Genomic DNA, 16,606 nt, shown 5'->3' with positions numbered 1-16,606 from the left:
CGGGTGTAAAAGATTTTTGGTAATTTTTAATAAATTTATCAAGGACTTCTTTGATTTTATATAGTCTGTCATTAGTATCAGCCGTTGTATTGTCGAAAAAATGTATAAACTTTAAAATTAATTCAAAACGATTCCTGAGCATTACGGTGCGTGCTAATGGAATACCATAAAGTGTATGTACTCTCCAATAATCCCTTATCTCTGGGAGTTTCTCTAGACCCATCTTTTTTGCTCTTATCCACCCCATAAGAGCAAAAAATCTGAAAATTTCATTTCTAGTTACTGGAGTCCACGAATGGGATCGTGACTGCCCAGGAGTGTCTACACTAATTAAATGCTGAGTGGCGAATAAATTCGTTTGGTCCACTAGGAGAGCTATAATATCATTAGTCAAAAACAAGTCAAAAAAGTCGATTGGATTTCCTTGTGCCAAGATTCCAGCAAAGATATCTTTGATTCCAGTAAAAGGTGCGGTGTATTCAATATGGGGTGGATCTTCATGGGTAGGCATTTCCCATTTAATATTGGCTAGTTTTTCTTTTAACCACTGGGATTCAGTAGTATTGCCTGAAGTGCTCGGCATATCCAAATCGGTAACTTCGTGTTGCGGAACTTCATCTGTAGAAGCTGCTTTTCGCCTTACTTCGATAGGACGCCTGACAATTTCATCATCGCTATCACTTTCGCTTGACGAGTCTTCATACTCATCACTACTAAGAAGAAAGTTTGGGTCTTGAACAGAATCATCACTACTAAACTCCATCATTTTCAGTTATAAATTAACTTAGTCTTTTGAAGACAATTAACTTTATTCAGCTAAACACTCTGCAACAAAGAGACGAGAAATTTAGAAAAAACAATCAGGTTGTTTTATCTAAACTTCTAGTAGGGTTCCGCAGAAATCTTCTATAATATGCTTGTTCATCTGAAAAGAAAAAAAAATAAAAAAAAACAAAAAAAAATGAGTATCTTTTATGATACACGCGGCCTGTACATGAAGAATTTTAATAAAACTTTTTCGTAGACCAGTGTATCAAAAAAGATAGACATATAAAAAAGTATACAAAAGGTAAAAAAAATACAAAAATGTTATATAATATTGTATAATAATGCATAAAAACCATTAATAAGCAAAAAACAAAAAAACTTAAAGAAAATTGTAAAATTTTTGAATATGGGCTTGGCGCTGAACGTGATATCGGCATTGTTTCTTTTGATAGAATATCCATAGTTAGTCGAGTTCAATCTTCGTAGATAGGGTTCATTGCCACACAAAACCAAAGAAGACTAAAAAACGAAATAATAATAATAATAATCATTATTAATAATTATATATATTATTAATTATATAATAATAATAATAATAATAATAATAATTATTATTATTATTATTATTATTATTATTATTATATTTTAACCTCAATAACAATTATAATAGTATGTATTAATGACTAAATTAATGTTTTTTTTTCCAGTGAAACGATGTCCGTACAAACTTTCCATTATGTTCAGCAACAGAGCGAGAACTTTTATGATATGATGGCTACCGATAAGAAAAAGATAAAACTATGGTCTCGCCGATTGCATCTCGCGGTTCTGGCCTACCGGGAGCTTTTTATGACATTGGCTGCTATGGATAGATCGCCAGACGGTACGTACGACTATAATTTTAATTATATCTTAATACAGGGTGACAATTTATTTATTTATTTATAAACGGGCAAAGCCCAATTACAATTTTGTTAAACTTCTACATTCACAACAGTAATACATAATGTAGGTAATATACAGAAATACAGAAAATCATTAAGTAATAATTTTTTAAGTAATAAGTTTCACTGTGTTTTACATTATGCAACACAATGTAAAACACAGTGAAACATTCATCTATATCATTGATAAAAATATTAAAAAGAAGTGGCCCGAGATGAGAGCCTTGAGGCACTCCAGATGGAACCTGAATAGTTTTAAAAAGAAAATTACCAATTTTAACAATCAGTCTACGATCAGATAAATAGCTCTTGAACCAGGATAATAAAGTTTCATCAATACCAATAATTTTTAGTTTATGCAACAAAATATTGTGAGGTACCTTCGAATGCCTTGGAGAAATCTGTGTATATTGTATTCACTTGATATCCCTTCTCCAAGGTATCCAACAAAAAGTCCACCTGAGTAAGAAGGTTTAGCTCTGTAGATTTGCGTGGTCTAAATCCAAACTGCTGATCAATTAGTAGAGGTTCAAGAAGAGGGGTGATGATGTCACATAATAAGCTTGCAAAAACTTTGGGAATCGCACTGAATATAGTGACAGGACGATAGTTGGTAGCACTGGTTTTGTCGCCCGACTTACGAATAGGCTTTAGGAAACTCTCTTTCCAATAGTCTGGGAACATTCCAGTTCGAAGGGACAGATTGAATATGTGGTATAAGGCTCTGGAGAGATTGAAGCTAAATTTTTTTCGGAATAAAGTAGGCACACCGTCTGATCCAGGACTCTTGTTAATATTCAAGGATGAGAGTTTAGTAAATATATCAGATATACTAATGTGAAGGTTAGGTATATGGGTATACTAATGTGAAGGTTAGGTATATGGGTATCGGATGCAGATAATTCATAAGTGGGGACGTTAACACTATGGTGTGAGTATACTGTAGAAAAATAATCAGCAAACATGTTAGCAATCTCTTCTCCAGCACAACTTGTCCCGTCCAAGTATCTCAGTGTATTTGGAAAAGAGCTATTTTTCCTTTTATGATTAACAAATGACCAAAATTTCTTTATGTTTGAGCCAATAGCTGCTTCAGTGCAGTAAATATACTATGTGTAAATTTGTGCGTCAGATCCTTGCATAGCTGTCTCAATCTAGAAAACTCCCGATACTCTGCAGTTGATCGTTTTTGTTTATATTTTTTGTGCATTTGTTCTTTTCGATAATACGATTTTTATGTTCAATTGAAAACCACACTGGGAATTTTCTAACCGACTATTTATTTAGAGGAACAAATATTCAAGAGGCTTATTCAAAAATAAAAAATCCCAGTCGAACTGATCCAAGAACACTATAATCTCTTGAAAAATGGCAGACTTAAAATCCCTGTAGAATCCATTAAACCCGAGACCCTCTTCGACCTCCACGAGACAACTATTTAATTTAATACATAGCGTTGAGTGCACAACTGCAGAAACCAAAAAATAGTCTGCTTGTTTGATATCTGTTGAGGGTTCTTTAATTTAAAAACGAACAGCATTTAATATTGCCTCTACCAATGATAGTGTGAAAGTTAGGCGAAACACGCTAATTTACATATCAAGAGAGACAATTTTTAAGGCATTTTTTGTCGTACTTTCATCCCTGACCCCCAGTGCACCTACTCCTAAAATTTTAAATGGCAACTCCTATTTCTTTTATTGCTTGCAAAAACAGCTTGCAAAAGTTGCTTTGCAAAAACAGCGACCACAATCAACGAAAGACATCTTGAAAGAAATGTTGGACACAAGTACATCCGTGAGTTAGTACTACATTTGAAGAAACAGGATCTGTTGTCAATAAGAAAAGGAATGAGCCAAGACTGCTTGATGAAGCCGCTGAGATTAAAGTACTTATTGAAGTTGCTATGACTCCCTTGCATCCCTATGCACTAAGTCCCTTCGTAAAGTTGCAGATCAAACTGGACTGTTACGTGAGTCAGTCACGAAAGTATTGAAGTTTTACAAGTTTCATCCATACTAACGCCTAATTACTCAAGAATTAGGGAATGATGACCCAGACCGACGTATTGAGTTTCACGAAATTGTGACGGACAAGATTATTACTCAACCCACGTTAATAAAAATATCTGTTTCAGTGATATATACACCTTTTACTTAAATGGCAAATTCAACAAAGAAACCTGTCGTTATTGGAGCGACTTCAATCCTCACATTATTAGAGAGGGACACACGCAATACCCTCAGAAATTTAATGTTGGCAAATGGGCAATAGCACCATAGGTTCCCTCTTTATCAATGGAACTCTAAATGGTGACATTTATGCAGAAATGTTAGACACAACTATAAAACCTCTTATAGCTTATGAGGTGGAAAATCAAAGGGATCAAATGTTGCTTAGATGAACATTTGCTGCACTTTTAACAGGACAAAGAATTGTACAGGAGTGTAGAAGTATTTCTCCTGAAACTGTTCAAAATGTCCGAAAACAGTTTGAATACCGGCTGTACTTGTGCTTGGAAAAGAATGGAATCCGTTTTTCCCAAAAAATTTTAGAGGTAGGTTCAGTGGGGTTGAAAGTAACGCGACCAGAAATGCCTTAAAAATTGCCCCCTTGACATTTAAATTGACGTGTTTCGCCTAATTTTCATATTGTCATTGGTAGAGGCAATATTAAATGCTGATCGTGTGCAAATTGTCATCCGGTATGTAAATAAGAAAGTATTAGGTAAAATTACGGCAATAAAAAACGTTTTATCCCCAAAAGGTATAAAGTGCAATATTATCGATAGCATATACATTTTTAAATTTCGCGAATTTGGAGATTCAATTGTCAATTTATTTTGTAATGTTAGTACACATGTCCCCAAAATATCGTAAAATTTTCAGCTAGATTTAGCTAGCTATTTTGTTTACTTTGCCAATGGCAGCTACTAGGTTAGACGTGTTTTTATGAGCTCGGCGATTTTCGTTTGCTAAAAGACATAGATTAAAGAGTTTGTATAAAATTTTGAGTGAAAAATGAAATAAAGTATAAGAAATTGTGTAAAATGTTCACATTTGCCTATGGCGAGTCTGCAATAAGTAAACTAAAAGTTTAGTAGTAGTATAAGCGTTTCCAAGATGGCCATGAAGGCCTTAAAGGTTATGAAGGCCCCGGACGCCCCAGCATATTAACAACCGATGAAAACGTAAAAAATGTGAAAGAGATTGTTACGAACCAAAAAAACAAAGCTACGATTTACGAAGTCACGTCACTTTCACACACCACCTGCTGTGCCTCTGGGTGGAGTGTAATTGCAATACTCTAGGACATTTCTGGAAATCACATTAGATTCCAAACTCTCCTGGTACCATCACACAGACACCAGAATCAAGAAGGCCACCCGCGCACCATCTAGCCGCAGAACGGCTTTTGGCAACACCTAGCGTTTGTCACCTATGATCTTTCACTAAATCTATTCATCAATTATCAATCCTCTTGTTACATACGGGGCATTCGTTTGGTGACCATGCACAGAGAAAGCGAGAATCTGGGGTAAATGGATAGAGTCCAGCGCCCTTGCATGTCACAACATATCGGATTCCATGCAAACGGCTTCAACTAGAGCGCTAGAAATTCTGTTGAGCCTTCCGCCATTGGACCTGGTGGTCCAATTCGAGGCAATGAGGACTGCGCATAGGCTAGAGGTCCTTTGTGAAATACGGGTTGAAGAGATTGACTGGTCATTTAAAAATCTGGTCACATGCCGTGCAGGAGTGCCCTCTTCTTTTGTTGGGCAGTGAGTGTATGGCATCTAAGACTGTGGATTACAAGGGTTTTGTGACCCACATCGCAGGCAAAGAGGAGTGGCAGCACTCCAATGGACCTAAGCATCTGAATAAAGAGACCATCTGGTAAAAAGAGCTTCAGAATCAATAATAAAGATGGTGCAGGGCTCTGTGGTGGGGTCCCACATACCAGTAGAGCATACTCGCTATAAGGAAGCATGCTAGACAGTAGCTGAAAGACATTTCATTTAATAAAGTGCAAATACTGCAACACAGTCGTATTAATCTGTTCGGACAGCAGGGCTTCCATGAAGGCTGTTACGGCCGAAAAGGTAAGCCCCAAGCTGGTAAAGTGCATAAAGATCCTAGAGAAACTGGTAAATGTTCAGCTAGGTTCATATTCTTGGATAACACCTACAGTGTACTGAGCGACTTTAAGTCCTTAAAACCAGAGAGCCTTATTAGGTTTTCCAAGGCTATTGGCCTCTGGTAACCCTTGATGGGGCACGACGGATCCATCAGCAGACCTATGTGCTTATGCACTGTTATCAGTCTCCGGCTGCCCACTACACTACTAATCAAAAAATCAATGATTATGAACGATAGCCGAATTATAATCAGAGAAGTCGCTGATGATGTTGAAATATCGATGTGTTCATGCCATAACATTTTTTCAATGTTTATCAAAATTGTTGAGTTTTAAACCAAAACAGCGACAAATGGAAGTTTTCTTAGGAGTCAGTTAATGAAGTCCACCACTATGCAGAATTACTGAAACATATTATAACAGATGGCTAAACATGAGTTTAAGGATATGATATCGAAACTAAGGCTCAATTATCCCGGATTATAGTAGAGGCATTTTGGATCTCCCAAACTGAAAAAGGCTGGACAAGTGCGATTAAATGTAAAGGTTATGTTAACTGTGTTCTTCGATTTAAATGGCATATTGCATCATGAATTCTTGCCACGAGGTCAAAAGGAGTACTACCTACAAGTTTACCTGAAGCAATCCGAAAAAAAAACTCCCGGATTTGTGGCAAAACAATTCATGGCTTTTGCACCACGATAATGCACCTCCTCACCCTTCATTACTTGTCCGTCAATTTTTGGCCAAAAACAATATTGAAACGATGCCCCAGCCTCTATATTCCCCAGAAATGGCTCCGTTTGACCTTTTTCTATTTCTAAAAATAAAGAGAACTTTAAAGAGCCCTCCTTTTACAACCATAGATGACATTAAAAGCGCATCACTAAAAGAGCTGAAGGCTATCCGAAAGATTGAGTTTGAGAAGTGTTTCGGAGATTGGAAAAAGTACTGGCACAAGTGCATTATATCTAATGGGGACTATTTTGAAGGCGACAACATTAGTATAGACAAATAAATAGAAGACGTATAAATGTAGACGAACAACTTTTTTTTCAAGAAACAAATATTTTTGTTATTTTCTGAACGCACTCTTACATTTTACTATTTATACGTTTCCATAAACCATTATTTATGTTTGGATCATTTAATATATTGGTAGTAAATACGGATATATTTTATTATATTTTTTACATAATCTTGTTATGTTTTGAGTCAGTGACCTAGCTCAGAAGAGTTTAGAGATTTGTCTACAATAAACCTCAAAAGTGAAGTTGAAAAGTAGAAAAAATTGCGTTTTTATTTGACAAGACTTTAGTTTTCGAAATTCAACCTTTCGAACCAGCTCAGGTTTCTATCGCACCATGATTTGATGATAATTAAGTCATTAGATACGGTCCTATGAAGTGCAGTAATATTCGAGTTGCTCCATCTAAAAGTAATATCTTCCGCGAAGAGACAAGTTTTACTGCTAATGTTCATACTACCAAGGTTTAAAATTATTTTAAGTTTAAATTTATATAATTTTTAAGGTGGCGTTAAAAAACAATAAGTCTAGGGAATTATATAGCATTGTAACGATATTGGCAACGTCGCCAATACCACCTGTTCTTCGTCATTCTGTAATGACATAATTGCATACAACGCACCACATCTTTGGAGACGCGTGGAAGGTTAGCGAATTTTTCGTCAGTGGCCTGCCAAGTATATAAAGAGCCGTGTCGCCGCTAATTGGCAGCGGACAGTTCAGTTGGGAATATTGGTGCGATCTTTAAATCGGACATAAATAGTAGTAAATAAATATTTCTAGTAGTCGTAAGTGACCGTGTAGTGTAGTGTAAGCGTGTAGATAAATCACTTTACTATTGTTGGTATATTAAGTATTTTAATTTACACTGAATGTGTGAATTGGAGTCAACTAGACGTTGGTGAAAATTAAACACTAACGAATTTGGCATTTGCATACACTTTAATCCGATTTAATTAAAGTGTATGCAAGTGCCAAAGCTGGTGGATTTAAAAATTACTGAATTTAAAAGGAAGCTAGAGGAAACGGACTGCGATACTACGAGAATTAAAGCGGACTTGTGGGAGCAGCTTCGCAACGCATTACTTGAGGAAGACGATGACCCGAACATTTTTCGCTATTGTTAGCGATATCAATCAAATGTCAGGTTTGTTGTGAGTGGGGCACCTTGTGTTCCTGCACTGCGACCCTAGGTCTATTGTGGCTCACTCAGGCTCACTAAGTAACGCATTAGCGAAGATGACCTGCCTGGTTCTCTTTAGTTCCGGACATCTGCATAGGATTTGCTCCGCAGTCCTCCTCCATGCATAGTCTGCATTCGGCGATTTCCGACAAACCAATCCTAATCAATTACTCTAGAACTGCAGGTAGAGTCTGATATGTTGATGGAGTATGAACTTGGGTGTAATATTTTTCTTGGCATTAGATCTGATGGCATTTTAAATGTGCTATGATAGCACACCCTCTCAACCAGTTCAGTTTATTCCATCCAGACTTTGTTTGCCGAGATGCCATTTATGACATAGTATAGCCTGTAAGTGGTTCTTATGGCCTTCCCCTGCATATGTGCACATATGTGTATATGTGCAGAAGGGTCAGTCAAGTAGTACTTCCATGGCGGCTGCCGGGGTGGTTCTGATTACCCTCGTTATAAGCAAGCAGGCCTGCCTTTGAAGGCTGTTAGGTTTTATTTTGGCCAGTTGTGTTGCCTTACTCCTCCACACCACAGAGCCGAAGGAGTTTGTAGGTCTGATGACCTGTGTGTATAACGACTGCATCTGTTTTAAGTTCGTTCCCCAGGTCTTGCCGCATATCCTCCGACAGATTCATAGGAACAGTTTTGCTTTCTTGATTTTTTGTCAAAATGCGATTTTCAGTTAAACTTCCCATATAAGATTTCTACAAGATATTTCGCCTCCATCGCAATAGCGACCACAAGAGAGGAGATAGTAGCCCTCCCTGCGGGTAACCTCTCGTGGCCCTGAAGTGTACACGTTCGCGGGTACGTGGTGGTCGTTATTCTTCTGTCACTCTGAGTTGCTGATGGTCGTTTCAAGATTGTTAAGAGCTAAGTCTGTTGATTTTCCTTTCTGAAAGGCGTATTGGTGGACATTGAGCGGGCGTTTCTCCAGCGCCACATCTCTGATGTGTCCATCAATGACCTTTTCCAGGGTCTTCAACAGAAAGGATGTCAGGCTTATTGGCCTGAGCGAAGATGGCTCGGCAATTGGTCGTCTGGTCGGTCAAATGTTGCTGGAGAATTCTGCCAACCTGAAAGCTAAATTGGTGAAAAATTCTGCAAAATTGGAAAAAAAGATTTTAAAAAACAATGCCAATTTGAAAAATGAATTAAAAGAAGACTCTGGTAAAGCAAATTCTTGCGAGCCATTGATAAAGGACAGAATTTAGGAAGAATCGCAATATTGCACGTCAGCACTTTCGATGAGCTTTTCTGTAGATCTTTAGCAGTGCACCACAAGAACGAACTTTATGACAATACGAAATCCTTTGGACTGATGCCCCTTAAACCGGCGTAATTTAACGGGACTACATCCTGGAATATTTATTAGCGTCAGTTTGAAGCGGCTGGAAAAATAACCGGTTGGTCATGAACGAAAAAGGTCACTGCCCTTACACTAGCCTTCAGAGAAGATGCTCCTGCCATCTTGCAAAAAATGTTCCGACAACAACAAGACGTATGCGACCACCTAGGAAGGCATTTGGAATGCGTTACGGCCAATCACACCTGAACCTCTCCCAGACACAGTTGCCAAAAGTCAGTTCTTGCAAGAATTTAAAGCTGACATTGCACGTTTGGTTCGACTGGCATATTCAGATTTCCGGGGAAGAATCATGGATTGTTTGGCAGTTTCAGCATTCCTAAATGTAATACTCCACGATGTTAAAATGAGGCAGTACTTACTACTAGCACTAAAGCAACCTACACCTGAGCTAGTAGATGCATTAACACGGGTCCTTGATTTTGAAGTTCTTGTCCGGCAAGTGCTTCTGGGAGAGGATGGCTTTAAAAAATGGATTAAGCAGATCAGTAGGGGGGTTGGAGAACGTAGCTGCCAGGACTGGAAGTTGGATGGTTTGAAACAAAACGTTCGAAGCTCAGAAGGCGCTAGTTCCACTCCTGCCAAACTGAGGAAGGTCGATGCGAAGAGGCGATCGTCCAGCTGTATTCAGCAAGCTCTAGGAAGAAGACTTTAAGACGGCAGCGGAGAAAGATACTCAGTTGCTAAGAATCATCATCGTCGATTATAATTGGTAAAATGTGTACCTTATAAGATACCAAGAGGAAGATCATCTTGGAGCAAGAAAAATCCTGAGAAATGCTTTCACTCTATCAAGAAATTATCAATAGGTCAATAGCAATGGGACTGGTGCAGGAAATGCGTTGTATGTAGGGCAAGCAATAAGGTAGCAGCAGGTAAGCAGAAGGTTTTGATGAATCAGTACAACATGGGAAGTTTCTTTGAAAGGATTGCTATTAATGTTTCCGTTCCGTTTCCTGAATCAGAATAAGTACATCGTAGTTGTTATAGACTACTTCAGCAAATGGGTTGAGCCGTATCAAACCAGAAAGCCTCTACTATCCCCGACTAAATGTGCCGATTTGGTGTATCTTTGGAGCTACATTCATATCAAGAATGATATTTTGCATCCAGCTTGTTCCAGAATATCTGTAAGATGTTTGGATTCAACAAAACGAGGACTTTTGCATTACACCCGCAGTCAGATGACATGGCGGAACTGAATGAATGGAACCATTAATCGGTATTTGGCCAAAATAGTCTCTATCCACCAAGAAAAATGGGGTAGGTTTCTTTATTTGTTCCTGCAGGCGGAATTGTGATGGGCAGAGAACACAAGGCACAAGGAACTGTAGTGTCATAGCACGATAACGTTCGCCATTCACCGTCACTGCAGTACTGTTCTTCGTTTGTGAAGGAAAACGGTCTAAATGGTAATTAATTCTTCAGACCATAATGAACACCATATAGTGTGGATGCATTGCTTTCTAATGAATCATTCGTAGATTTTCTAAGCCTCCAATGTGACAGTTTTGCCTATTAACGAAGCCATCGAGGTAAAAATGGGCCTTATCACTAAAAATGATGTTTGTTTGCAAATTCAGCAGGTTGCTCAAGTATCCAACTGGCGAAAATGTAAATCTCTAGTAAGAATTCGCTGAAGAGTACCTGTTGAAATGTCCAATTCTTGTGCCCGATGTCGAATTGACGCCTCTGTGTGCCTTTCTGTCACACTTTCGAGACCTGCCGTGATGTTTTCAGTTTCCTGGTACAACCTATGAAAGTTCTCATTTATAAATTTATTAGCTTGGATCACATCGGTGTTTTTAAATGAAAAATATGATTGGGTGGTATCTGTACTCGTATAGCAATGGTAATTGCAGTGAATATTTGTTTTTGTTAGTTGTGATGTATATAAAATATGGAATAAAGATCCTTGAGATACTCTAGAAGTCACTTCAAGAATCTTGACGAATTTCCATTCAGCACTACTTTGCTGCCTACTTTGATACCAAAGGTAGTATAACAGAATCACTAAAATTAATATATTGCAATATAGCCTAGAGAAACCTCGAACTCGTAATGTGTGTTTCACATCACTAACCGAACCAGTACTTTCGAATTTTTAAAATTTTTCTTTTTACAATAGATGAATTAGAAACACTATTTTAACCGAACATTTGACGCACTTTATGAATAGTGGCACTTGAATCTGTCAAGTTTCAAACTGTTATGGGAGATTACGACTGTCAAACATGGCGCGCAATTTAAATCTTGCATTCTTATTGAAATACATTTTATATCGAATATAATGCATAATAAATTAAAAAACTCAACACATTAATTTAAACAAAATATAACAAACCTAAAATTTACAAGATTTCTTTTTTTTAGGAAACGTTCGTGATTCAGCTAAAGTTATCAAAAGCAATATTTTCTACGTCCTGGAGTATAGAGAGTTTATTTTGACATTGCTGGTGAACTATGATGAACTAAAAATGTCGGACACTTATTTAAAAGATCTGATTGAGACGCAGCATATTTTTATAAAAATGCTGGAAACGTTTATTGGTCGAGAAGGAAGTGTGATGGTCCAAGGCAAAAGCAGAAAGAAGAAAGGGACTACTAAGAAAGGTAGGTTTATTTTCATTATATGTATTTTATAATTTAAATAATTCTTCATTATGGTTTGACAATTTTTACAATTTCTATACTTCTTTCCTGATCACCTCGTATTGATATACATCAATTAGTATTGCAGTTATATCAAAATTAATCTTTTTTTACAACTTAGAAAATTAACCTTAATCAAATAATAATCTAACTTAAGTTCTTTTATCAATAAGATGAAATTTGACAAATAAGAGGAAACAAACAAATGAGTCATCCTCACTAATAATTTACTTAATAATTTCTCTATATTAAATTATTAATTACTAATAAGAAGACCTATACTAGAAATATTTAAATATCCACTGAAAAATTATGTATTTCATCAAAAGGTTGTTATAGAGGCATCGCTATGAATTTTCTTAATATAATAATAGTAATAATAATAATAATAAATCGTTTTTTATTAATCATGCATATACATCACATAGATATAAATCTGTTTATATAAGTATATACATAAAGGTTAAAGAATACAAATGGCTAAGTTTAGCCTTATAGGCTATTATTAGGCCTTATTAGGCTACTGTAACACTTAACCTTAATACGTAATTATATTATTAAAATTTAATATTTAATTATTAAAACCTTATTACACCTAATATTTCGAAAATAGGGATCCAAGGCATTATACAAAAGATACCGTATTATAGGTAAAAGATCTCAGAAATAGCGCTGTATGATGTTGCGGCATAGTAAGATGATTTCCATAACAAAGATCACATGAATGGATGTTCGAAAAACTAACTTTTCTCTCAAATATATAGGAATATTTGACATTAATAACCTTATTAGAAAAGTAGCGTAATGATGTCTTACCACACCCGACATATTTAATCACTTTAATTGTTTAAATTCTCCTGAAACATGATCATATCTCCTCAGACCAAATATGAAGCGACAACAGTTATTTTGTATAACTTGCAGTCGATATTTTGTAACTAAATCTAAACAGGGGTTGTACACTATATTACAATAATCAAAAATTGGCAAAACTAGTGATTCACAGAGTTTTTTCCTAATCTTAACTCCTAAGTCTAAAATAAATCTGTTAGCATAAATTTTCATTTCCACATAACTTTTTTAAACTAACCTCCTCACATGATCCCTGAACCTTACGTCAGTATCAATAATAAGCCCTATGCTCTTCGCATATGTAGAAAATCCTAAGTTTGTATTACCCAGTTTCAAGTGCAACCTATCTTCTAGCAGTTTTCGTCGTTTTTCGTCGATAGGAGTTTTATGAAAGCCCAGATATTTTAGTTTAGCATATAGTAGATCATGGTCTAACAGATCAAAAGCTCTAGAGTAGTCCAGAGAGACTAAAAGAACCGCAATGTCTTTGTCTAATGCCCCTATTATGTTGTCAGTTAAGTTCAAATAGCAGTAGTAGTACTATGACCAGACCTAAATCCTGACTGATGAACTGGAAGTAAATCATTAAGATTTAGATAATTTAATACTTGTGTATGCACAGTTTTTCGTATAAGCTTGATTTTTGGATACTTTTTAAATTTGGTACGCGTATATTACAAAATGCGAACTTATGGTCGCTTATACCAGTAGCAGAAATTGTGCTAACATCTAGAACAGCATCTGCATCACTAAAAAATATAGGATCTAGCAATATTGATACTCTGTCAGTGATCCTTGTAACCTCATCAATGGTCTGAGGAAAATTAAAAACATCAAAAATGTCGGATATTGGAATTGAAACCATATTTGATGAGATGTTTGCAGACAGCCAAGTTTCAATTACCGCCACAACATCATAATCATTCCATATTATCAAATCTACAAATTCCTGAAATCCCGTAAATATTGACCTTAAGTTTAAATGTGCCATTTTAACTATGGCATGTTTATTTCTATTATTAATATTCATATTGAGAGAGATCTATACACAGTCAGATAAACATTCAATCTTTTTATTATATAAGCTAATTAATCTGAGTAAGTAGGGACATTCTCGACGATACTTACAAATAAGTCGCACATTAACATTTTTGTATGAGTTCAATCGAAATATCCTCATGATCTTCTGGTAAAACAGTTTATTCACTATTTAAATTAACGGATTTAATTTATTTATAAAAAATGCTTTTATATAGAAGGGTATTAGTATCACAAATTTAGGGAGAGAAGGAATGAAATATAAAAATGTTTATAATTTTGTCTCACTTTCAAATATATGTACCTAAAACAGTTTTTAGTAATTAAGATATATATATTAAGAAGCAGCCCTATAGATGGAAAAAAAAATTGTGTCACTTCCAGGTATGCCTAACACAGTTAGTTAGCAAATATATTACAAATTAATTTATAATGTACAGCCTAAAAATAAAAATCTAAATAAAAATTACAAAATAAAGATATTGAAACAGCCAGAATAGTGAGTCGAGTTATATCTTGTTTGAAAGGTCTTTCAATTTTCTTTACGGCTATACCTAGTTTAAAAGACTTTACTTTAGCGGTTCTCAAACTATTGACTATTTTAACATTTAATACAATATACGTCGCATATTTCGTAGCATATCAGGTGTTATCTGTTGGCATTCAAATGTAATCCTTTCGCGCAATTCTTTTATTGAATCTGGTTGGGTAGCATAGATTTCACTCTTTAGGTGACCCCACAGAAAAAAAATCCAGAGGTGAAAGATCAGGCGACTGCGCGGACCATTCAACAGAGCCTCTTTGTCCAATCTAGCGATCAGGATAGTTCTCATTTAAATAATTGCGGACAGCTATTACGTATTGAGGGAACGCACTATCCTGCTGAAACATCAACTCGTCTTCAATATATTGATTGTTATTGTCATTTTCAATCATGTTCGTGATTGCTAGATCAAAAGCTTCTTGTAAGGTTTAATTTTTAACCACACCAAAAGTTTAATTTTTGGGGATGTTGAGTATGTGCTTCGTGATAAATGTGTGGATTGTGGTCCGACCTATAACGACAATTATGACGGTTGACAGTGCCGTTTGAGAAAAACGAAAATTCATCTGATTCTGAAACACATAATTGGGATTATTTAATCCTCTTTCACTAGTTATCTCACAGAACTCCAAGCGCCCATCCTCATCGTCTTCATTTATGTCATGTACAAGATTTATTTTATAGGGGTGGAAATCATGAGTTTTTAGAATCCTTTGTATACTTCCCCGATTTTCCTCAAGCAAAAAATAACTTCACTATTTCTATTTTTTCTTGTAGGGTAAAAACCATTTTAACTATTACTTTGTTTAACACGATAAACTAAAAATCAATGATCCGATTTCACTCTGATTAAGTCAAATTGACCTCTAAGTAAGATTATTATTTATTGTTTATTTGTAATTTGACATTCTTATTTTTTTCCTCCTAAATGTTAATGTAAATATGTATTATTGCATGGAGTTTATAACGGTGGCCATTTTCAGTATTTTTTGGACTAACGTTTATGTATAATTGTTATAAATTCATAGTTTGATAAAGAATTGCGATTTAATACAGTTTTTCCAAACACCCAACATTTAATACAGATTTTCCAAGAAACTATATTAAATCGCTCCGTTTATAAAAGAACGTCATAACTCAAAAAATTGCATTTTGTAGATAAGTTATAAAAACAATTCATAATCTAACCTACTATTTATGTGAAAGACCGTCACAACTTGCACTTCATAACATTACCGACAGATGGCACAAGTGTCGTTTTACACTTCATCAGATTAACTGATCGGTTATGCGGAAGAACGACAGTTCTTACTTAATTCGCAAGAGAGACTATTCGTTTGGTCCTAATTTTTACGAAACCCATATCATAGAAAAGGATTTATCGCGAGTAAAAAAAATTAGAATTAGGGGCAATCATGACGTAGTCGCTGTTTTTGATTCACAGGCTGTCCTACCATTCGCCAAGGGTAATGTGTCTCTTTTCTACAATAAGTCTAAATTAAATGTCTTAAATTTTACCATCTATGAAATGAAAGGAATAGTAAATTTAGATGAATGTTTCTGCTATGTCTGGGTTGAAACGAATGGCAATCGAGGAGCAAATGAAATAGGATCTTGCTTGCTGAGCTATATAGAATATACATCAAAGGCTAGATCCGAATGTGGCGATCTTGAATTGGTTTTTTATTCGGATGGTTGCGCTGGCCAGCAAAAAAACAAGTACATAAATACATACATTCTATGTACATGTATGCTCTAAGAAAGTATCCTAATATTAGATCCATATGCCATAAATTCCTTGTAACGGGACATACGAAAAATGAAAAAAATGAGGGGATTTGTGCAGATTCCGTAATAGAACGGCAAGTAAAGCGCTACTTAAAATCAAGCCCAATATATTTACGAGTACATAACTTTAATTCGAACTGCAAAAAAAGTGGTAAGCTTTTTCAAATAAAGGAGCTAAGTTTTAAGGATTTTTTTGATTTAAATATTTAAATGGAAGGATTGGAAATCTCGTTGGACAGAATAAATTAAGCGACATCAGAATTCTTAAAATTGAAAAAAAATTATCCACTTACAG

The 16,606-nt window shown here is 35.7% G+C and overlaps 1 protein-coding gene across 1 annotated transcript in view; it reads left to right on the top strand.

Annotated features, from left to right (window-relative positions):
* LOC126745138 (protein timeless homolog) overlaps nt 1-16,606 on the top strand; it is an 817,207-nt gene that overhangs the window by 231,796 nt on the left and 568,805 nt on the right. The window contains exons 7-8 of the mRNA XM_050452863.1: nt 1,476-1,651; nt 11,811-12,050. Coding sequence (XP_050308820.1) covers nt 1,476-1,651; nt 11,811-12,050 — 416 coding nt within the window. The remainder of the gene's footprint in view (nt 1-1,475; nt 1,652-11,810; nt 12,051-16,606) is intronic.

Source organism: Anthonomus grandis, chromosome 15, assembly GCF_022605725.1.
Source record: "Anthonomus grandis grandis chromosome 15, icAntGran1.3, whole genome shotgun sequence".
Taxonomy (NCBI): Eukaryota; Metazoa; Arthropoda; class Insecta; order Coleoptera; family Curculionidae; genus Anthonomus; species Anthonomus grandis.
Note: the sequence above shows the minus strand (reverse complement) of the source record. Positions and strands in the feature narration are given on the sequence as shown.